The sequence below is a fragment of the Neoarius graeffei genome, chromosome 2 (assembly GCF_027579695.1).
Source record: "Neoarius graeffei isolate fNeoGra1 chromosome 2, fNeoGra1.pri, whole genome shotgun sequence".
NCBI classification, from domain to species: Eukaryota; Metazoa; Chordata; class Actinopteri; order Siluriformes; family Ariidae; genus Neoarius; species Neoarius graeffei.
This window is the reverse complement of record NC_083570.1, coordinates 39,566,030-39,591,168: the sequence shown is the minus strand read 5'-3', so window position 1 is coordinate 39,591,168 and position 25,139 is coordinate 39,566,030. Positions and strand designations below refer to the sequence as shown.

The window sequence follows — 25,139 nt, the reverse complement described above, 5'->3', positions numbered from 1 at the left end:
TGATTAGATTGTGTTTACACCCTCCTGTGTCTTAATCTCAATGCAAAGTCTCATCATTGTTATGGATATTTCTGAGCCACATTCACCTGTGTTTCCTTGTTTCTTAGTGCTTGTATTACTAGTTAGACTTCCCAGTTTTGACTCCTGCTTATTTTCTTGTTTATAGATATGGAGTACCCTTGTGTTATGCTGTCTTACTGCATGAGGAAATAAGGTTGTCTAGAAGTTTCTAGAAGTTTTGATGCACATGTATCTGAAGTACCAAGTCGTGAGAAGAAGTTCAAATATGTGGTGGCCTGGATGTGAGGGTTCAGCAATTAATTATTCTTGCTTCCTGGGTCTGGACACAAACAGGTCTATGACTTGTGTCAGATCTAATAAAATATTGGTATGTGGTGAGGTCAGAGTCAGTGGTGATTGTGTACAGCTGGGCCAGTGGTTCCAGTGTTAAGTTGATCCAGGAAGTACATTATCTGCTGGACCTTTTTAGCAATAGAGTCAGCATTGGCTTCACTTCCCAGTTCAAACCATGCTCCATAGCCATCACAGGAAGTCCAGGAAGGTGAGGGGAGGCAGCGGTGGGGGCACTAAAGGACACACATACACTAAGGTGGGAGATTTTTGTGTGCAGTCAATCAAGCATGTTTACAGTAAATGCCAAGGAAATAGGATAAGGTCACAAATAGGACCCTGACATATGCAGTCAAATATTTTGGAGGATGTAGTTTAAGTTTCAATTTTTATGTCATCTACAAGGAAGTATACACAGTATGTTTACTGCAGGGGAAGCCTAAAGGTTAGAGAAGCAGCCTTGGGACCAAAAGATTGCTGGTTCGATTCCCTGGACCAACAGGACTGGCTGAAGTGCCCTTGAGCAAGGCACCTTACCCCAAACTGCTCCGGCAAGAGTGGTGGTGTACCTTGTGTATGATTAGCCAAAGAAAAACTGATGATGTTATTATCAGTTCGGGCGGTGCCCGGCCAAAACTTACTATGACAATGACAAACAATCATGGAAGTCAGACTGAACAAGATCTATAGACAGCAGTACAAAAAGGCTGTTTAATATACAGATAGTCATGTACCACAAGACATGATTCTTAGTACACTAAAACATCATCAGAAGTATAATGGGCAACAGCGGACAGTGCAACTAAAATAAGAAAAGACAGCAGTAGGCACTGTAAGGCAAGTCAGTGTTACATGTACAGGTTACATGTACAGTGTATGCAGGTATGTTTGTGCAGATTATTCCAAGTAAGAGATAGATGGTCATAAAGAGTAAACTTTGTTCTCATTAATGAACCTGATGTGGGAAGTTGCTTCTCCTGAAACTCTGTGTTTGTTGTAATGCAGTCAAAAGTCAAAAGCCTGGAGTCCACTGAGTCAGCCTGTCTTGGGGGAGATAAAGGCCCAGATAAGAGCACACGGTCAGGATAGATGTCAAACATAGTGCTCTCCAAATAATGTCATCACTTTTCCACTGCCCAGTCCATCACCAAGCATTCTTTCCCAGAGGTGAAAGAAGCTCCTCTCAATGCCCCAGCATTATGACCTACTACTTTCTCCTCCCCTTCTATCTGTTGAGTGAATCAAAAACTCAAAGTCCTTCTCATGCCACAAGGCACATCAAGTGGCACCAATCTCCATTTCAGTATCCCTTGGCCTCTCCCCTATTACATAGCTAAGGTTATAATGGGGGGCTGACTCCCTACTCACATCTGTATTGTGGCATGCCTCACCAGATGGCAATAGATGCCATTTTTATGACAGTCTTTGATATGACCCAACTGCGAATAGAATTCACAATCTCCCGGTCGAGAGGCGGACACGCTAACTACTAGACCAACTCATGGTCCAAATCTGTTGAGTGATTACAGCTCCAAACCCAACATCATTAGTATCCATCTGGACTAGGAAAGTTACTGTACATAATGCCTAGGCTGAGCCAGCATGGAACAAGATATAGGTATGGGTGACATGGGCAGCCTTATCTAAAAACAATCGGAACTGTGACATTTGCCCAATGACTCATTTCCTCTTGCTCATTTGCATGTCATATCAATGATATCATGTCACCATGAAGTGGGGGTTCACCCAGGGTGCCATACAAGCTAGAACCACCACTGGTAGAGCCATAGACGACTGATCTTAAGGACAAGGCGCATAACCTTGAACTAGTATAAGTCCTGCAGCATGATGACTGCTTGCCTATTGCATCTATAGCCACTTGCCAGTAACGACTCAACAAATCAGTATCTCATGAACTAGGGGCATGGGGTAGGTGTCAAAGAGAGTCTTGTGGTTTACACCACTAGTCCACACAAAAGTGAAAGGAACCATTGGGGTTTGGTACAAAACCACAGGAACACCTGAGGACAAGGATGGCTCGATCACACCATCCCTCAACATCTTTTGAACATTTTCCTTGATGAGGTCTTGTTTTTGGATGGAGGTCCAGTTGGCTTTTCTCCTCACCAGCATTATATCAGTGGTGACCATGCTGTGCTGTACATCCCCAATGGATTCCAACTTCTGAGTCCAGAATGCTGACCACTGCTGCAGAAACAAACTCTGGCTGAGTGGATATGGCCAGACTGTCAGTCTGGGGTTTGTTCCTTATCCTGGCCATGTAGAAATTCAGTGTGCCCTTCATACTGGCCCAATTTAGTGTGGTTCTAAATTTTGAATGGAATTGATAGGTCTTACTGTTTGGCATGGTGTACTTCCCCAAGTATGACTGAAAGGTCATTTTGTTGGTGACCAGAAAGTCTAATCCAAGCAATACTGGCATATACGGACTTTAAAACACACACATCCATTTTGTAAGATGCGTCATGGAGCTTTAATGCCAAGGGAATGTTTTCAAAAGCTTTGCTCTCCTGCCCATCCACCATTTTCAGCATTGCAAAAACTCATTTCCTCTACTTCCATAAGCTCTTGCAAGTGATTGTGTTTGTGCTTCCAGGGTCCAGTATGGCATCACTGCTACTTCCATGGATCTGTATAGGCATTATGAGAAGAGAGAGTACTTCTTGCATTGCGGCCAGATAACATACCCGATGTTTCTTCTCCCCACCTTTTTTCTGATGTTTTTTGGTTTGGCAATTGCCAGTGCTGGCATATTTCACACGACTGCAAGTCCTTTGAAGAAGCCCAGCCTCTTTCAATCATGGAGCCTGTCATGACAAGTTTTTCAACAGTTGACACTATGCCTCTAGCCAGACGTGGATTGCAGGCATGAGAATTCTCCTCACCATCTCTCCTTCAATCATTTCTGATCACCACTTAAGGCCTAAAGCATATGTGAAATCTCATCTCATTATCTCTAGCCGCTTTATCCTTCTACAGGGTTGCAGGCAAGCTGGAGCCTATCCCAGCTGACTACGGGCGAAAGGCGGGGTACACCCTGGACAAGTCGCCAGGTCATCACAGGGCTGACACATAGACACAGACAACCATTCACACTCACATTCACACCTATGGTCAATTTAGAGTCACCAGTTAACCTAACCTGCATGTCTTTGGACTGTGGGGGAAACCAGAGCACCCAGAGGAAACCCACGCGGCATATGTGAAATATCACATATAATTATATGTGAAATCCCTGGTTTGGAGTTTGAACCATAATGTTGAGTTGTCCCTTATCTCTCTGGAATAGTCTTCTGGCAAGTTTTAAACACAGACCAGATTTTTTTTTTTTTTTGCTCTTAGTAGCCAGTAATCAGCTCTTGGCAGGACCATGAAGCACTACACTGAGCATGCCCAACAATTCTTGATCACTTAAGAGCCGAAGGTGTTGTGATTTGTGAGCGCACTAAATTATTAGCAAGCATGCAGCAATGAATCGAGCCTGAACAGAAGCTTCCACATGTGAGTATACTCCCATAATTCTGCACTTGCTCAGCAGTGACACATTCTTGTGCTTTGCTATCGCTCACTCACAGGCTACACTCTGCTTGCAATTCAATTAGAATTTTGAAGCTTTGGGAGCAGGAATAGGATGCATGTTCCCACTAGTATGATTGGTGACTCACAGACATTGATTTCATTCAAAGTAAAATTCCCAGGTTTGTAGCTTTGTGTGTTTGGAAATAACAAGACCTCGATCGCACATTCTATTAATAAGCATGCTTGCTAACACTGTTCCATGTCCTTAGATTGGCCACACTCTCATATTGTTTGAACACCATATACATGTTATCAGTAAACCAAACCAACACCACTTTTGATCCAATCAGTGTATCTACGTTGACTGGTGTATGAGTGACATGAACATGAATGAAAGTATGGTACTTACTACTCCTACAGGGAAGGCTAGCACAGCCATCATCCAGTCCCGTAGACCAATTAGCTTCCGGAGTTGCCTCTCTTGTTCAACACTGGCTGTGCCCTTCATCAAGAGGCTAGAAAGGTCTGTCAGGACACACACTCCGAAAAACACAGCCTGGATGACCTGGAGAAATGGAGACAGAGAATGCTAATGCTAATACAGATGCCAACTTTGTTCTGTCCACTTCAGTTGACTTATTTGTCGAAAACAGCATCTACTGTAAGTCAGCACGATGATCTTGAATGACCCTTCACTGATTTGCTTTTCTCTCTGTATGGAGACGTTTCAGGTGTGATGCTTTAATGCCTGTTTAATACATTTGAGAAATACCAATTCATATGATATTCATTAGACATTGGCGACCTGCCCAGGGTGTATCCCTGTCTCTTGCCCCAAGGTCAGCTGGGATTGGCTCCAGCTTCCCCAGGACTGTGATGGATAAGCAGTATAAATAATGGATGGATAGATGAATGGATGTACACTGTCTTTATAAATTACTGTCCTCTGTAAAGCCTAATACAGTATGTTTCTCAGCAGTGAAATCAGCACCAGAATATTACCACAGCATTAATTTAAGAGGAAAGTACTTTACTCATTTGATACAAAGAAATTGAAAAAAAATCTGCCTTTTCTTCTGATTAATTAAGTGTTAAATATTTTATTCCTCAATATCTTTCCAGAAGGAAAGAAGGAAATAAAAAGTGACACACTGCTACAGACAATACGCTCTATTTCCTCGTCTCTCTCTCTCTCGTTTTCTCTCAGCAGAATCTACACAATATTCATCCATCCATCCATTATCTATACCCCTTATCCACCAGGACCGCGGGGGAAATTGGAACCAATCCCAGCTGACTTCAGGTGAGACGCAGGGTTCTCCTTAGGCAGGTTGCCAATCTATCAGAGGGCTAACGCATACTCATATTCACACCTATGCGCAATTTAGAGTAGCCATTTGACTTAGGTGGGGTTTACATTAGACCGTATCAGCGGATCATCAGATTAACGTTTTTAAAACGATTAGCGTGCACACAGCAACGCCAATACACGATTTGCGTGCACACAGCAACGCCAATACACGGATACGCTCGGCTCCGCAGGCATCCTGCGCTCCAAATCACTCCGCCCTGAACAGCGAGTGCCCTCTGGAGGGTGCGCACTCCGGCCCTGCGCAGCTCACAGAGCGCGCGAGTGAAGCGCACGAGCAGTGATTCGGGACTGAGCCGCTGTGTGTGTAATCCCAGTGCATATCGGGCATGCGCGTCACTTACCACTTGCAAGTAGAAGGATGGCAAGCCTAAAGACAATCATAACTACACAATGGGCAGTATTTGCATCAGTATTTGCAGTATTTTCATACTTTTATATTCTTTAATGAAAGGTGATACAAGGCGGAAGTCCGCGCCGTTTTTCAGCAGTCGCGTCACATGACCAACGCCAGCAAATCAGGAAGGTGGATGTCACAGTGACGTTGTCCAATGACGACGCCAGCTAGAGCTCAGCACAGCATATCCGCGTATTCTCAATGTTTACACAGCACCGGACCAGACACGATCTGGATTGAATACGTGGACCCTGGCGGATTCCCGTTTCCCGGCGTTTCCAGGCGTTTTAATGTAAACAGACAGTGCATCCGCGAAGAAAACGAGACAGATACGGTCTAATGTAAACTTGGCCTTAATCAGCATGTCTTTGGACTGTGGGATGAAACCCACCCAGGGGAAACCCACACAGGCACTGGGAGAACATGCAAGCTCCACAGAGAAAGGCCCCAGTCAGCTGCAAGGTTTGAACCCAGAACCTTATGTCTGTGAAGGTTCTCAGTCATCCAGGTCATCGTAAACCATGGGTACTAACAAAGGCAATTGGATTTGCTTGAAATTCTTGAAGTTGTTTCACCTCTCATCTGAAAAGCTTCTTCAGTTCTGTCTGACTAGTGGGGAGTTCCAGGTATTTATCCTCTAGTGGACCAAAAACAAACCTAAGGAGAGTCATTGAGATCACATAGGTCTTTGACACTCTCAGTCATCCTGTAGGTGTTAGGGTCACTGGAGGCCAGGTGTGAATGGTGTTAGCAGCCTAGAGGGTTGTGAGTCGTTGGCTCTCTCTGCCATCATGTGAGTCATTGAAGTCAGCTGAGTCTTGATGTGGATGTGTATTAAATTTTCTGGGAAGTGTGCCAAGGACTGTATTGTAGGTGGCTGACAAGTGGTGTCTCAGACCACCTCCTCTGTTCAGTAAAAGAAGCCATCTTTGTCAACCTGGAACAACCATCACTAATGACCCTAATGACCCTCTAGGCTGTTAACACCATTCACACCTGGCCTCCACTGACCCTAACACTTACAGGATGACTGAGGCCCTGTCCACACGGCAACGGATTCAGGTGACTCCGATACAATTGCTTATCGTTTAGGCCTGGCGTCCACACAGCACCGGCGTTTTGGGTGCCCAAAACGCAATCTTTTTGAGAACGGGTTCCAGAGTGGAAAGATCTGGCAACGTTGCCGTTGTGAAGTTGTCTGGATGAGTAGAACGGATTTGTTTACGATGACGTCACAACCACATGACTGTGAGTACTTCACACCGGGTAGAAGTGTAACGAACTCGATGCGAGTTGTCAACAAATCCTATAACTTGGTTCATGAAACGTGCTTACAAAATATTTTCACTGTGAATATTTATTGTGTAATGGTGTAAAGTGAGAGAGAGAGAGACTCTGCCCTTAGGGCAGAGTCAATCCCGCCAGCAAAAATAGGGAAAAAAAAAGGAGCGATCTCACCTCTTCAGATGTGGGTTTAAGTCCTACAATACATTCCTCAAAAAGGGCGTAGAAGAAATTAATCCATCAACGTGTATCATTCAATTTATTCTGGACCATTAAAGACGCCGCCTTCCGCGTAGAATCATACGTCATCCTCGTCGCCATAGGTCAAAGCGGAGAATAAAGATTCATGTGCTGCATTTAACTGTACCAACAGGTTTACCGTCCAAACGAGATCATATGGGATTACCTTTCACAGGTGAGAAACAACAAATTAATCCATCAACGTGTATCATTCAATTTATTCCGGACCATTAAAGACGCCGCCTTCCGCGTAGAATCATGTCATCCTCGCCGCCATTTTGGAGAGGTCAAAGCGGAGAATAAAGATTAGCTGCGTTTAACTGTACCAACAGGTTTGCCGTCCAAACGAGATCACATGGGATTACCTTTCACAGGTGAGACTGGAAAAATACTTTTCATTGTATTTGGTCATTATAATGTAATTTTACGAACAGATTTTTCTGACTTTGTGGCTAATATGAAGTCTCGCGCATAATAGTTTATGCGCATGCGTCCTTACTTCTTCTATTGTTCTGGTGTCTCCGAAGGGACCGTCTTACAGTGCCCCTAGAGGTGTGGCATGTGTATTGCATCGTTTTCAGCAAGCGTTGCGTTGCCATATGGACCTGATATTTTACTGATTGTTGCCCATTTGGATGCGATATATTTTTTAATAACATCTCGTTGCCGTTGTCGTGTGGATGTAGCCTGAGAGTGTCAATGACCCATGTGACCTCAACGACTCTCCTTAGGGTTGCTTAGGTGTAGTGGTTAGCACTGTCGCCTCACAGCAAGAAGGTCCTGGGTTCGAGCCCAACGGCCAGCGAGGGCCTTTCTGTGTGGAGTTTGCATGTTCTCCCCGTGTCTGTGTGGGTTTCCTCCAGGTGTTCAGGTTTCCCTTAAAGTCCAAAGACACGCAGGTTAGGTTAATTGGTGGCTCTAAATTGACCGTCGGTGTGAATGTGAGTGTGAATGGTTGTTTGTCTCTGTGTCAGCCCTGTGATGACCTGGCAACTTGTCCAGGGTGCCTGCAACCCTGTAGAACAGGATAAGCGGCTACAGATAATGGATGGATGGATTCATTTCTCAAATGGCATCAAGAAAGCCACTAAAAGCTACCATATGCAGTCCAACCACTGACTGAAGATGAGTGTACCTCAACAAGTGTTCTTACCAGATTTCTCTCTCATCTCATTATCTCTAGCCGCTTTATCCTGTTCTACAGGGTCGCAGGCAAGCTGGAGCCTATCCCAGCTGACTACAGGCAAAAGGCGGGGTACACCCTCGACAAGTCGCCAGGTCATCACAGGGCTCTTACCAGATTTATTTCAGTAAAACAAGCACAGATTTGTCTGAACTGCTGCACAAATGCTGCAGTATTTTTCTGTCTGATCATTGGATTAATACCAGACCGCATTTGAGTAACCCAGCTGCTGGGTAGTTACTGGATCATTCTCAGTGACAATGGATACAATGTTCTTCTTCAGGGAGGTATACTAATATACTGTTTATGATGTTTCTATGCCAGGTGGGTGGGCTATAAAAGCACTCCACCACATCTCACCTGTCCTCTGTTCATTCAACCCAAGTGATCCAGGTGGCCAAATCCAAAATGTTAATACTGATCTCTGTTGATGAGAATTGTTCAGGGTTCTGTTATTGTTCTGCACAGAGTATAAGAAAAGCATACATTTCTGATACTGTTTTCTACTGAGGATAAACTTTATTGAAACTCCCCACAGCTCACATTCAATATGGAAAATCAGGCATATGTAGACATGAGCTCTATGTTGCCAAAAGAGTCCAAATGTGACACTCTTAGTGGTGCTCAGGAAGCAAGGGTTCCTAGGCCCTGTCCACACGGCAATGGATTCAGGTGAATCCGATACAATTGTTTATCGTTTAGGCCTGGCGTCCACACGGCACCGGCGTTTTGGGTGCCCCAAAACGCAATCTTTTGAGAACGGGTTCCAGAGTGGAAAGATCTGGCAACGTTGCCGTTGCGAAGTCGTCTGGATGAGTAGAACGGATTTGTTTACGATGACGTCACAACCACATGACTGTGAGTGCTTCACGCCGGGTAGAAGTGTAACGAACTCGATGCGAGTTGTCAACAAATCCTATAACTTGGTTCATGAAACGCGCTTACAAAATATTTTCACTGTGAACATTTATTGTGTAATGGTGCAAAGAGAGAGAGAGAGAGAGAGAGAGAGAGAGAGAGAGAATAGCCCTTAGAGCAGAGTCAATCCCGCCAGCAAAAATAGGGAAAAAAAGAGCGATCTCACCTCTTCAGATGTTGGTTTAAGTCCTACAATACATTCCTCAAAAAGGGCGTAGAAGAACAAATGAATCCATCAACGTGTAGCATTCAATTTATTCCGGACCATTAAAGACGCCGCCTTCCGCGTAGAATCATACGTCATCCTCGCCGCCATATTGGATGGGTCAAAGCGGAGAATAAAGATGCCTCATTCATGTGCTGCGTTTAACTGTACCAACAGGTTTACCGTCCAAACGAGATCACATGGGATTACCTTTCACGGGTGAGACTGGAAAAATACTTTTCATTGTATTTGGTCATTATAATGTAATTTTACGAACAGATTTTTCTGACTTTGTGGCTAATATGAAGTCTCGCACATAATAGTTTATGCGCATGCGTCCTTACTTCTTCTATTGTTCTGGTGTCTTCGAAGGGACCGTCTTACAGCGCCCCTAGAGGTGTGGCATGTGTATTGCATCGTTTTCAGCAAGCGTTGCGTTGCCATATGGACCTGATATTTTACTGATCGTTGCCCATGTGGACGCGATATTTTTTTAAATAACATCTCGTTGCCGTTGTCGTGTGGATGTAGCCCTAAACTAGGGGTGCAGATCCCCTGTGAAGTCATTTGATTTACAAATGAGGTCATGAGAGATACCTATGTACTGTTCTAGACTGTTATTGAGTACTAACACTAACTGGGAACTGGTGATTACAACTAATGTTTGAATTCTAAAACCTGTCATGTAGCCTTCAAACCTACTGACAGCTCTGTTTTAAGGACCAGTCTTCTGGATTTCTAAATTAATAGATTTAATATGTTTAAAAAATATAAATTGATAGGAAACATTTTCTTCAGACACCACAAATTACCAACATTAGTTCTTTGTTGCAAAGCTGTTGTTGGAAATTACAACATAATTACATCTTCAATAACAAGTAATTAGGCTGTTTCAGTATTATGGTCCAGTTTTGGCTCACTTCCCGATATGAATCGTCTTTCTCAAGGTTATGAGGGTCCCTCTGTTGGATTCAAAATTTCAAAATTATCTATAAATTTTAAAGGTAGACTGCCTTTCAGATTTTTCAAGTTTAGGTCATAAAAATAATTTTCCCCGACACCCAATTATTTTTGTTTAGTGGACAGAAAGCTACTGAATTCGAATCACAGACTTCCAATTTTATTCTTTTTTTTAAAATAGAACAATTCATGAATTTAGGGCCACGTGGCCCTAAATTCTGCGCTATTTTTTCTTGCTTGACCATGACCCAATTCAAGATACTACGTCAAGAATCACGTGGTGGGCTTTCCCTGTTCACGCAAGGCATTGTGGGATACAAATTTGAAACAGGAGAGGAAAATAGACGATGCGAATTAAATGTGAAAGACCAACTACAGTAACGGAAAGCGAGAAGAAAAGATGTTATGTTGCGAAGGAAAGGAAACGCAGGACCAAACTAATAAATATCGGCGCTCAGCGAGCACCTCAGTGTGATCAGCTGTTCGTTTAGCAACAGAATGATGGAACTGTCAGCGCGCGGTCAAGGAAAACCTGTAGATGGCAGTAATGCAACACTGTGGATGCCAGCTGCCGTAAAACCCAAAAGAAGAAGAAGTTAAACCTGCGCATGCGCACACGGACTTCCTCTGTCTGCTTGACTGTGTGAAGCGAGCGATTTCATGCACATTATTTGCTAGGGAATCCCCTCAAATTAAATAACTTCCCAGCCACAGAATGGCCTGTTTTTTTTTTTTAGATATTGCAGAAATAAACATAAATCACAGTGACTAAATTTCAGAGGGAACTAAATTTCACCGATGTTATGAAATTGAAAGGCTGTCTAGCTTTAAATGCAATTCATGTCAGGAGATTGGTTCAGCCATGTGCATTGTATCTAGCTTGAAGTTACAGCTGCACAAGAGTCTAGGAACCGTTCTGACTGCAGCCACTGATTCTGCTGTGGTACGGTAAGGGCTTCGAGATAGCTGCTTTTAACTTTGTATTCTTGTGTGCATGATGGTTGCCTTGCCTATCCTGCATCTGTTTAGTGTGTCAGTTGTACACGTTCTCAGAAATTAATGCTGCACATCTGTAAGATGCAATACGCACATTAACAGTAGGAGCAGCTTCGGGGCAGGAAGGGGATATGACATAATAGGATCAGTATATATCAAACAAAACCACTCTATATGAAGTTCTATACAGTCTGAGTTCTCTGGTGTACCCTCTCATGGAATCCTCCAGTAACACATGTAGTACATAAGCAAGAACAGTACCAGTGAAAAGTTTGTACACCCCTACTCATTCATAGGTTTTCTGTATTGTGACTATTTTCTACATTGTAGAGCAATACTGAAGACATCAAAACTATGAAATAACATTATGCGGTAAACAAAAAATGTGTTTAAAAAAACAAAACAAAATATGCTTCATATTTTATATTCTTCAAAGTAGCCTTGATGATGCTTTGTGCTGTACACTATTGGCATTATCTTAACCAGCTTCATGAGGTAGTCACCTGGAATGCTTTTCAATTAACAGGTGTGCCTCATCAAAAGTTAATTAGCACAATTTCTTGCCTTCTTAATGGGTTTGACATCACCAAATAGTAAACAGTAAATAATAAAATACAGTAAATAGCCCTATTCCATAACTGTAGTAATCCATATTATGTCAAGAACCGCTCAACTAAGTAAAGAGAAACGACATCCATCATTACTTTAAGACATGAAGTGTCTTTTAAGTAATAAAAATAAAGAAAACCACTGAATTTGAGGGTGTGTCTAAACTTTTGACTGGTACTCTATGTGAACAATTGTGTTCACAACACAGCTGGTTGTCTACACGAACGTGTGGTTAAAAAGCAACTATACCTCCACCCTCACACAGGGCAACAGGCTGTCTAAGTGACTCAAACATCATTTTCTCATTAGTAGTATTCCACTTCACTGACTACTCCTGGGGTTTAATATGCTGCAGGAGGTGATAAAAAGTCAAGCAGAAGAACTAAACTTGCTGGTGAAATTCATCCAAGTCAAACAGACCCACCATATAGCAGGGAGGCCTAAGAACTGGATCTTGTTAAACAATCATCCCAGCAGGGCAAGTAGTTTGGATCAAGTATCAGGTCCCATCCAATATGGACTCATCAGCCACTGTTGTGCTTTTTGAGCTTGGTTATGACACTGGAAAAGATATAGCATGCTGGAAATTCAGGTTTCAAGCTACTTGTGCATTGTTGTGTTGTGTTGATCTCACCCAAATCAGTGATGAGCAGCATGCAAAAGTGAAGAAAATGTTTTATGATTAATCAATGGCCTTCATCTGAGACAGTAATAACATATGATACAGATGTTGATTTCCCTCAAAAATGATATCCCTGTACAGAAAGCATACTCATCAGCTCCTAAACCATTGTTCCAAAAGTGAGATAAGATCCTTTGCTTGTGCATAGATTATCCATCATCTGTAGCCACTTATCCTGTATAGGGTCACAGGCAAGCTGGAGCCTATCCCAGCTGACTATGGGCAAGAGGCAGGGTACACCCTGGACAAGTTGTCAGGTCATCACAGGGCTGACACATAGAGACAAACAACCATTCACAGTCAATTTAGAGCCACCAATTAGCCTAACCTGCATGTCTTTGGGGGAAATCAGAGCCACGTTGGCCGCTGGGCTCGAACCCAGGTCCTTCTTGCTGTGAGGCAACAGTGCTAACCACTACACCACCTGTGCATAGATTATTGTCTGTTAAATCAGAAAACCATCCCCAGTTGACATCTGTTGCTTGCAATACAAGAATTGATATACAATCTTTGTGTTTATCTTGGTTCAGTGCCCTTGACCAAGGAAAAGCCTATCACCATGGCTTTATTGCCAAAGGCTCCATACATCTTACCGCCTTCATAACTCCATGGGGATGCAGCAACAGAGGCGTGGTGGAGCACTGTTTGTGAATGGAGTGTAGAGTCCAGGAGGAGGTGTGAATAAGTCCAGGAATAACCGTGCACCTCTGTGTCATTAATGTGGTTGCTTTTGCTCAATTGCTCAATGTTTGTGTTGGGGAGAGAGAGAGAGAGAGAGAGAGAAACCAAAGAATATGTAGAACAAGCTGAGCTGCCAAAGAGCAGAACTGTGTGTAGTGTCCGTCACTTAATGAACTGCTGAAAAGTGCCTGGGAAAGAAAGAGAAACCATAAAAGAAAAAAGCAAGTTGTACTCTCCAAAGCCTGCCTCCTGTGTCCTCATTTTTTGACACACCTGCCAAGGGGACTTTATGAATGGGCCTGTATTCTGTTTGGCCTTTCAAATTCTCCTGTACTATTCGAATGGTGTATGGAAGAGATGCTGGATTCCCTGTGGGATGAATGTTGTCTCCCATAACTGAATGGTGTCCTTTGTCATATCAAGATCTTCAGTGATCATGTGAAAAGAATTTACAAAGTTCTCCAAGCCCTCCAGCATCATGGTGTGAAGCTGATGCCCGAAAAGTGTGATCTCTTCCAAGAGAGAATCAGGCAACTATTGGTCCTTCATTCAGGAATGATGAAAAGATGAAAGGCCCAAAACTACTTTCCAAAGTACCTGCAAACTGCAGTCAGGGACATCAAGAAGCATATCCTGATGCCCTTTTCCCTTCACACTATGCACAGATGCATCCACCCAGAACCTCCGAGCCACTGTCGATTGGTACCAAGATGGTAAGCAAAGAGTCATTAGATATGGGTCAAGGACAACAACACCAGCTGTGTGCAACTATTATTTGTGCAGTGCAAAACTCTTGGTGTTTAGGAGGGCTTTCTGAGGGCTGTGAAAAATTAGGGATTACCTATACTGTGCTCAGCATTTTACCATATACATGGACAGTAACCCAATGAATGAGCATACTGGCATACTGGCATCCACTCAATAATGCTGGCCATGCAAAGGCAAACTGCAGCATCTGCATATTGTGTCGATTGCAAAAGATGGTCCAATAGCATCACTTATTCACTATTGGACTGTCTTTTGCCACCGACACAATATGCAGATACTGTAGTTTGCCTTTGCACGGCAGAGTGGTACAAGTTGATGAAGCCCTGAATGTAAATCTGGGGGTGGCATGGTGGTGCAGTGGTTAGCACTGTTACCTTACAATAAGATGGTTCTAGATTTGAACCTCAAATCCACTGGGGCCTTACAGTGTGGAGTTTGCATGTTCTCCACATGCCCCTGTGGGTTTCCTCCAGGTCCAAAGACATGTGGATTAGGTCAACTGGCTATGCTAAATTATTCATAGGTCTGAATGTGAGTGTGAATGGTTGTTCATCTCTGTGTTGATTGTCTCTGTGTTAGCCCTGTGATAGATTGGCGATCTGACCAGGGTGTACCCCACCTCTTGCCCAAAGTCAGCTGGGATTGACTCCAGCTTCCCCTGTGACCCTGAAATAAGTGGTATAGATAATGGCTGACTGGCTGGATGGATGTACTGTAAATCAGGGCATCTAGTATCTATAAAGTTATTATCACACTTAGTGGTCAAAATGGGAACTGCCCATTTTGAAGTCCCCAAAAATACATATCTGCCTGATTTTTCCTGCCTCATACTCGCTCTATGAATATTTTAGTGGAGGACGAGGAGTGGACAGGACAGTTAATAACAGTGTTGCCAGATTGTTGAAAATAATGCATTTCCCTAAAATGGCCACATGTAAGTGCAGACAGAGTGTCCATGATGTACAGAACCATTTTTAAATTGCACAGTATCTTGCAAAGATTGGGAGACAGAGCATGGGATTATGGAGTGGATAATATGCGTACATCAGAAATAAGTGTGAAATATTGTGAGAAAAAAAGAACTGTCTCCAGATTAGACTGTATGTTGGATGATTGCACGTTGTCAACTCTCAACTGCCTATAATGGGGATACACTAAACATTCACCCACAGCATAAGTGTGATACCCTCTCAATTTAATTTTGTTTGAGGCTATGTTGCTATTAATGCCGTCCTGCGATACCAAAATCTATGATCACAAGCCGCTGATGCTCAGACAAAACTTCCTTTTAACACACTTACACTGTGTTTCAATTTGCGTGTTACAAATTCAAGAGACAAGGCTGAAAACACACTGAATGCTTGTGATCTTCAGGCTCTCAGGCGACACTGCATTAAAAGCAGACATGTGTCCTGTAGTGAAAATCACTGTTTGGGTTCAGGAACACTTCAGAAAACCATAATTTGTGAACACAGTTCATCACTGCATCCACAAAAGCAAGTTAAAACATTAAATGCAATGGAACATAAAATAATTTACAATAGACTGAGGTGAAGTGTAAAACTGTCTGGTGGTCTGAAGAATTCATCTCATCTCATTATCTGTAGCCGCTTTATCCTGTTCTACAGGGTCGCAGGCAAGCTGGAGCCTATCCTAGCTGACTACAGGCGAAAGGCGGGGTACACCCTGGACAAGTCGCCAGGTCATCACAGGGCTGACACACAGACAACCATTCACATTCACACCTACGGTCAATTTAGAGTCACCAATTAACCTAACCTGCATGTCTTTGGGGGAAACCAGAGCACCCAGAGGAAACCCACGCGGACACGGGGAGAACATGCAAACTCCACACAGAAGGCCCTCGCCGGCCACGGGGCTCAAATCCGGACCTTCTTGCTGTGAGGCGACAGCGCTAACCACTACACCACCGTGCCGCCCCGGTCTGAAGAACTGAAATTTGAAATTCTTTTTAGAAATCATGGACACCATGTCCTCTGGACTAAAGAGGAGAGGAACCATCCGGCTTGTTATTAGCACACAGTTCAAAAGCCAGCATCTACGGTGGTATTGAGGGGCATTACTGCACATGACATAGGTAGCTTGCACACCTGGGAAGACCATTAATTCTGAATGATATATACAGGTTTTGGAGCAACATGCTGCCATCCAGATTATGTCTTTTTAAGAAAAGGGCTTGCTTTTTTCAGTAAGACAATGCCAAACCATTTTCTGCACATATTAAAACTACAGGGCTGTGTAGTGTAGTAAGTATATATTAATTATATCAGAGTTGCATCCTTTCCACCCTTCTTTATGCATCAGAATGCTGGAGAAGGACAGAGGATGACTTCAACAAATTATCTATCTTCCACAGAAAGAGCTTACGAAGAATCCTGAGAATATTATGGCCAAACAAGTTTTCGAACGAGGAACTGCATGTAAATGCAAACAAGAAAGCATGGGTACCATACTTGTGAGAAGGAGATGGAAGTGGATCGGATATGTCCTCAGAAGAGAATAGGATGACATTGCAAGAACAGCTCTACACTGGACACCCGAAGGCAAAAGGAAACGAGGCAGGCCGAAGAAGACTTGGTGCAGAACAGTTGAGGGAGAGATGAAGACCTGGCAGCACATGTGGGGTACCATCCAGATGCTGGCCCAGAACAGGCAGGAGTGGAGGATTTTCATTACTGCCCTCCATGCCAGTCGGCATAATGGGCGCTAAGGAAGGAAGGAAGGAAGGAAGGAAGGAAGGAAGGAAGGAAGGAAGGAAGGAAGGAAGCTCTGTAGTAAAAGAGTCTGGGTGCTAAACTGGCCTGCCTGCAGTCCAGACCTGTCTCCCATTTAAAATATTTGGCATATTATGAAGCACAAAATATGACAAAGAAGACCCCAAACTCCTGAGCAACTGAAATTGTATATCAGGCAAGAATGGGACAACATTTTTCTTTCAAAACTCCAGTAACTGGTCTCCTCAGTTCTCAAACATTTACAGGGTGTTGTTAAAAGTAGAGGTGATGCAACACGGGGTAAACCTGTCTCTGTCTCAGCTTTTTGGAAAGTTTCAACATTTGATGTGTTGTCTACTATTTTCAACAAAATATAGGGTGTCCATGATTTGTAAATCATTATACAGTCACTGGGTCATACTCCCAAAAAGTGACCAAGTGACTCTGACCATAGTTGTTGGTGCCACACAGGGTGGTTTGAGTATTTCAGAAATTGCTGATTTCCTAGGAATTTGATGGATTTCAGCCTTAAGAGCTGACAAAGAATGGTGTGAAAAACAAAACAACCAGTGAGCAGCAGCTGTGAGTGGAAACACCTTGGTTATGTCAAAGGATAATGGACAGACTGATTCAAGCTTACTGGAAGACTTGAGTAACTCAAGTAACCTTTTTTTTTAAACAACAGCTGTGAGCAGAAAAGCTTCTCTGGAAATACAGTTTTATCCAGAATGAAGCAATAATTAGGTTGGTGAGTGTATTTCAAAAGAAAAACACAAGTTTCATTTTCCTTTCTGTCTGCCATGTAGCTACTGTAATTTCACTCCCTGTTTTTGATTGATAAAGAAGTGCAGGCCTGTAACAGCTAGCTAACTGCTACATCACTGACTATCCAGGTTTGCTATTACTTTCAGTTTCTGTTAACTTAATAGCTACTAGCTAGATAGCCTCATGCCAGGAGTTCCCAAAATTATTTCCTTGCCAACGACCCCAAATGGACATTAAAAATTTCTGTGACCCAAGTCTTGTCCACTACATTTTTTAAAGCCCAGATTTATAAAATAGAACGATTGTAACATTTGAACATTTTACTATCTGTGTAATGTACATGACTCAAAACCAAAGGAATATTCGTTGCATTGATTGCAGTCTAGTGTAGGGTGAACTTGTTTCTTGATAGCATTTCTGGATAAAACATTTTCAAGCTGAGAGGTGCGTTTTAAACACTACTTTGAACAATACATAAGGAATAAAATGCTGGCATTGCGATTGTTGTCATGAACTGTTCAAATCGCAAACTCCAACCTTATATTCAAAAGCGTTTAATAGTCAAGAAAATCCAGATTATTAAAAAAGAATTTACAATTTACAATTTTAAAATTTGCAGTTTTACTTGCTAGATAGTGATGTTGATTGTGTGTGCAGATCAAAGGTAGACAAAGTACCCAACTTCATTATTTAAGTCAAAGTACAGATCCCACTGGTCAAATGTTACTCCGATACAAGTGAAAGTTGTACATTCAAATTTTTACTTAAGTTAAAGTACTAAAGTATTTGCTTTTAAAAATACTTAAGTATTAAAAGTGCATTTTCTGTCAACACATCATTGTATTATTGCCACAACGCTTACAAAACCTAATGCCATTAACAAATACAGAAATGTGAATTCACAAAATGAACGCATGCTGTGGAATCATGGAGATTTAACGTTAAGCTAGCTAGTCAGTGAAGCTCCATCTGACATGCTAGCAAACTCTTTTCAAACTCAAAATCATAATGGGTAGCTAACATTACTCGAAAAGAAAGATTTCTACATTCTGTTTATTTGGCAAGATTATGCTAAAACATATTTCTGAAAGGACTTCAGATAAGTTAACGTTATTCATGTTAGCGTAACTCCGTTTTTACATGCTAACTAACAGTATCCAAGTTAACTAGCTATGTGTTAACGTTAGCCGTGGACAAGGCTGTGGCAACTTGGTGGGCAAATCTATAGAAAGTCATTTGACTGACCAGACTGCATAGCTATTGCAACGTTATCGCTAGCTCTAAAAGCACAGATGACTTCATTGCAAGCTTTCTCTTGGAATAAAATGTTTACATATCTCAATATACTTCCGCAGGTTGGACGGCGAGTTTTTGTAGGCCGTGATGTAGCTCATTTTCGGCAAACAAAGCAAACATTTAAAATGAAACGAATCTTTAATCCTTTCAGAAAACTGAAACATGGGTTCTAGCTATAGCCATGGGTGCGTGCATTCGCCAGAAGAACCACCTCCTTCCATTCTGCCATCAACTGATCGTGTTAAATAACGCTGCTGAGAAATCACTGATCTTGATTTTATCCAGTCGATGGACGAGATGTGACCCTAGTGATTACTGATAGACTGTCTCAGTGTCACCTGCGAAAAACCAATCACGTTTTAGAAAAGAAAAGAAAAAAACATCCGTTTTAAAAGCTGCTTCATAGTAACGAGGACCTTGATAGAAATGTAGTGGAGTGAAAAGTATGATATTTGCCTTTCAAATGTAGTGCAGTTAAAGTCATAAGTTTAAAAAAAATACTCAAGTAAAGTACAGATACTCAAAAAGTGTACTTAATTACAGTACTCAAGTAAATGTACTTCGTTACTGGCCACCTCTGGTGCAGATCAGATTGACATGCACTTGACATTACTTTAAAAATGTCAGGTATTTTTCTGCATTTTGCAGTATCTGATGTCCCGGTGGCCAGTCTGAACCTCTGAATGTCTCCTTAGTCTACATAGGTTTATTAAATTTTGGTCAGTAATTGGTGTTTTACAACAAAAAAGTCCACATGCTAAAGAAAAAGATATCTCTAAAATATGTTTCTATAACTTTCATAGCTCTAAAAAAAAAATAACATAGCATTAGGATAGTGTGTGTGTGTGTGTGTGTGTGTGTGTGTGTGTGTGTGTGTGTGTGTGTGTGTGTGTTTACATGGTTGCGTGAAGATATGAAGTTTATCTTCGAGTGGAGAGTATTCACGAGTGAGCAAAGCAAATGAGTGATATATTTTTCAAGATGAGAAGATAAACTTCAGATCTTCGCACCACTGTGTAATGTTCTTTACATGATATGGACTCAAACAAAAAAATACACAAGTTAATGAAAAGAATTTCAATTTTGAATCGGTTCGCCATTTTGACAACGTGCGTCCAGTCAGCAGGAAAACACTGGGAGTGACATCATCGGAGTGAAATATCGGAAATTGTTATACATACACTAGAATGTAGAATGTGAATTATTATACATACAGGACACATTTTCGATGGAATTAAAACGTGTTCTATTCTCTTCTAGCAGGTTTCGTTCATTTGGTTTGATAGCATGCAATATTGTTATCATATCGTTTATCCTATGCCGTATTACGTCACTCTACCCAATGGAGAATGAGCGTTGAATATGGTTTACAATATTGCATAGTTGTCAAGACAACATGACGTCACACATCGGAGCTGATGCAAATATTCAATGAGGAGCTTTTCTGCTATGCACGTGGAAAAGCATTTCTTTGTTAGCCTGCGGCGCCTGCAGTAAACTGTTACAATAAATTGAAAATGCCATAATATACGTATTACGCATAAAACTTCCACGCTACCAAGCGACTGTAACAATCTGTCAACAAATCTATAAATTGTTCCATCGAATATGTATGTATAATAATAATAATAATAATGGCTTTTTTTTCGTGGTCTATCAGATATATTACATTCAGCTACTTGCCTTTGACTCTTTCAGTATCATGCTAGCTGAATGGAATATATCTGATATACCACAAAAAAAAGCCAGCCAATATTATTTAAATATGTCACTCAGATATGCAATGTATTTCGTATGAAAAATACAAGTTGTTCAACACGAGAAGATAAATGTCATATCTTCAAGTTAACATGTGATTTTCTTTTTATTATATCAACACATTCACAAACATGAGGTACGCAAATTTCTCAAAACAATTCACCACAAGTGCAGAGGTGGACAGTAATGAAGTACATTTACTTCAGTACTGTACTTAAGTATATTCTTTGAGTATCTGTACTTTACTTGAGTATTTTTTTTTGGAAATTTATTATTTTAACTTCACTACATTTGAAAGGCAAATATCGTACTTTTCACTCCACTACATTTCTATCAAGGTCCTCGTTAGTCGTTACTATGAAGTGGCTTTGAAAGTGAATGTTTTTTCTTTTCTTTTCTAAAACGTGATTGGTTTTTCGCAGGTGACACTGAGACCGACTATCAGTAATCACTAGGGTCACGTCACGTCCATCGACTGGATAAAATCAAGATCAGTGATTTCTCAGCAGCATTATTTTAACACGATCAGTTGATGGCAGAATGGAAGGAGGTGGTTCTTCTGGCGAATGCACGCATCCATGGCCATACCTAGAACCCATGTTTCAGTTTTCTGAAAGGATTAAAGATTCATTTAGTTTTAAATGTTTGCTTTGTTTGCCAAAAACGAACCACATCATGGCCTTCAAAAACTTGCCGTCCGACCTGCAGAAGCATATTGAGGTATGTAAACATTTTATTCCAAGAGAAAGCTTGCAATGAAGTTGTCTGTGCTTTTAGAGCTAGTGATAACGTTGCAGTAGCTATGCAGTCTGGTCAGTCAAATGACTTTCTATGGATTTGCCCACCAAGTTGCCACAGCCTTGTCCATGACTAACGTTAACACATAGCTAGTTAACTTGGACACTGTTAGTTAGCATGTAAAAATGGAGTTACGCTAACATGAATAACGTTAACTTATCTGAAGTCCTTTCAGAAATATGTTTTAGCATAATCTTGCCAAATAAACAGAATGTAGAAATCTTTCTTTTCGAGTAATGTTAGCTACCCAATATGATTTTGAGTTTGAAAAGAATTTGCTAGCACGTCAGGTGGAGCTTATTAAAGGGGCCGGTGACATATTTATGGGTGACTAATCTTCACGGCTCTGGTCACCTAATTCCTTTGTAATTACCTTCTCGTCATGCACCTTTTTCAAACTGAAAGTTACTTCAGGGACTGAGTAAGGGACAGTATATTCCCTGGGCAGTGCCTGAATGAGATGGATGGATTGGAATGATCGGGTACACTTGGTATGAAGATGGATTCTACCTTGTGAAAGGAAACGCAGGAAAACCTGCAGTTGAAGTGATTGCTAGTCATCTAGCTACAACTTGTCAATAGGTTTTGATCACTGATACTTACAGAGTGGCACTCGTGTTGTACAAGTATTTATCACTGTAATCCAATGATGTACAGATGTCTTGTTACTGAAGTTTTCATCTGTGATTACATCCCAGGATGGATGGAGCGCAACGAGATGGCTATCATCTGTGAAGATGGAGCAATCATATATATATATACACTGTATACACATCCATTATCTGAAACCGGAGCACCCAGAGGAAACCCACGCAGACAACATGCAAACTCCACACAGAAAGACCCTCGCCGGCTGCTGGGCTCGAACCCGGACCTTCTTGCTGTGAGGCGATGGTGCTAACCACTACACCACTGTGCCACCCATCCATCCATTATCTGCAGCTGCTTATCCTGTTCTACAGGGTCGCAGGCAAGCTGGAGCCTATCCCAGCTGACTATGGGCGAGAGTCGCCAGGTTATCACAGGGCTGACACATAGACACAAACAACCATTCACACTCACATTCACACCTACGGTCAATTTAGAGTCACCAGTTAACCTAACCTGCATGTCTTTGGACTGTGGGGGAAACCGGAGCACCCGGAGGAAACCCACACAGACAGGCCCTCGCCGGATGCTGGGCTCGAACCCAGGACCTTCTTGATATATCTCATCTCATTTTCTCTAGCCGCTTTATCCTGTTCTACAGGGTCGCAGGCAAGCTGGAGCCTATCCCAGCTGACTACGGGCGAAAGACGGGGTCATCACAGGGCTGACACATAGACACAGAAAACCATTCACACTCACATTCACACCTACGGTCAATTTAGAGTCACCAGTTAACCTAACCTGCATGTCTTTGGACTGTGGGGGAAACCGGAGCACCCGGAGGAAACCCACGCGGACACGGGGAGAACATGCAAACTCCGCACAGAAAGGCCCTCGCCGGCTGCTGGGCTCGAACCCGGACCTTCTTGCTGTGAGGCAACAGCGCTAACCACTACAAGACAAATATGGAAATTAGGAGGTGTTTTTATTTTAAATCTCAATTATTTGTTTTCAAGCTGAGTAAGGTCTGAAAAGTGAACATATTCACTAGATTTCTCTCCAAGCATATAAAACACAACTTTATGACCTTCCATTTCTATTAAACTCATTGTATTACTTAAAAAAAGAAAAGAAAGAAGCCGTTTATGTGGAAAACATGAGTCATGAGCTTGCTTGACAAAACGCCAGGCTAAGTTTACGCATGCGCAGACTGCTACCTGACACGACCTAGTATATTTATTGCATTTAATATAAGACTAACACAAAGCCCTTATATTATGCAAATGTCCTGATCGCGAATGTTGAGTATTTTATGAAACGCAAGCCCTGTGTCTGTGATGAGGTTTATGATGGCCGGTGTTGCTCAGCTCAGATGGAGGAGTCGTGATGCACTGATCCCCAGCCCAAGGCCGGTTTATTCCGCTCAGGGTTCTGCCATCCATCACTTTATCTACGTGAGGAATAAATAAACATCCTCTGGCTTTGGAGGAACACTTACCAAATCTATGAACGTCAGAAACTTCCAGCTACCTCCGTATGTCTGATGCGCGGGCATGTCTATGGCTTTGTAATTGCAGATGATGGAGAAATACGACAGGAGGATAGCTACTCTGAGGATCTGGGAAGGAATGAGAGCCATGTTTATGTCCCGTTGTGCTGGACGCGCGGACCCGAGGATGCTGCTACCTACCGCTGCTGTGTCGGGAAGGACGGAGGAAGGGATGCTGGAGGAGGGAGGACGGAGGTTGTTGCTATAGTAACAGCTGAAGCTGCCACGCTACGTGAACACGCGAGATTTGCCGAGGTTTCCGTCCAAATCATGGAACTGATTGTACCTGTAGATAAAATTATGCAGAGCATTTTTTAACATAGTTACTGGCCAGATTTGGTCTCCTAGTCAATGCCAAACCAGCTTCACTGGGAGACCAAATTTTAAACCAAGTTATGTCTTATCATTTGGTTCAATCATCTCATCTCATCTCATCTCATTATCTGTAGCCGCTTTATCCTGTTCTACAGGGTCGCAGGCAAGCTGGAGCCTATCCCAGCTGACTACGGGCGAGAGGCGGGGTACACCCTGGACAAGTCGCCAGGTCATCACAGGGCTGACACATAGACACAGACAACCATTCACACTCACATTCACACCTACGGTCAATTTAGAGTCACCAGTTAACCTAACCTGCATGTCTTTGGACTGTGGGGGAAACCGGAGCACCCGGAGGAAACCCACGCGGACACGGGGAGAACATGCAAACTCCACACAGAAAGGCCCTCGCCGGCCACGGGGCTTGTACCCAGGACCTTCTTGCTGTGAGGCGACAGCGCTAACCACTACACCACCGTGCCGCCCTTGGTTCAATCAGTTGCAATTAATTAACCAAGTACCATGTAAGTATACATTTAACAAGGAAAACGAAGATCTATGTTATAAGATATACACACAAGATCATGTTGGTATGGGCGGCACGGTGGTGTAGTGGTTAGCGCTGTCACCTCACAGCAAGAAGGTTCTGGGTTCGAGCCCCGTGGCCGTCGAGGGCCTTTCTGTGTGGAGTTTGCATGTTCTCCCCGTGTCCGCGTGGGTTTCCTCCGGGTGCTCTGGTTTCTCCCACAGTCCAAAGACATGCAGGTTAGGTTAACTGGTGACTCTAAATTGACCGTGAGTGTGAATGGTTTTCTGTGTCTGTGTGTCAGCCCTGTGATGACCCCGTCTTTCGCCCGTAGTCAGCTGGGATAGGCTCCAGCTTGCCTGCAACCCTGTAGAACAGGATAAAGCGGCTAGAGATAATGAGATGAGATGAGATCATGTTGGTGAAGAAAAACAAAACTAAAATTTGGTTACTGAGATGGCTGATGTCAGAATCCGATGTCATTACTGTGTAACTTTGAGTGTCTTTGACATAACATTTGTGCTTGGTAATTGCTCTTGATAGCTGTGTAGTCACTGTAGTGTGTTTGTATGGTGATTGGTGAACCATTTTGCATCACAGAATATGCCGCAGCGGTGCAGCCG

General features: G+C 42.6%; 1 protein-coding gene and 1 long non-coding RNA gene across 2 annotated transcripts in view; one reads left to right on the top strand and one right to left on the bottom strand.

Moving 5' to 3' along the window:
* Window positions 1-23,762, bottom strand: part of aig1 (androgen-induced 1 (H. sapiens)) — a 70,530-nt gene extending 46,768 nt beyond the window's left edge. The window contains exons 1-2 of the mRNA XM_060907560.1: window positions 23,622-23,762; window positions 4,301-4,456 (exon numbers count right to left, since the gene is read on the bottom strand). Of these exons, the coding sequence (XP_060763543.1) occupies window positions 4,301-4,456; window positions 23,622-23,762 (297 nt within the window). The remainder of the gene's footprint in view (window positions 1-4,300; window positions 4,457-23,621) is intronic.
* On the top strand, window positions 3,802-23,828 carry LOC132872623 (uncharacterized). The gene is made up of 3 exons (XR_009651462.1): window positions 3,802-3,873; window positions 4,312-4,552; window positions 23,701-23,828. It is a non-coding gene; the product is annotated as an uncharacterized LOC132872623 (long non-coding RNA).
* The last annotated feature ends 1,311 nt before the right edge of the window (window positions 23,829-25,139 follow it).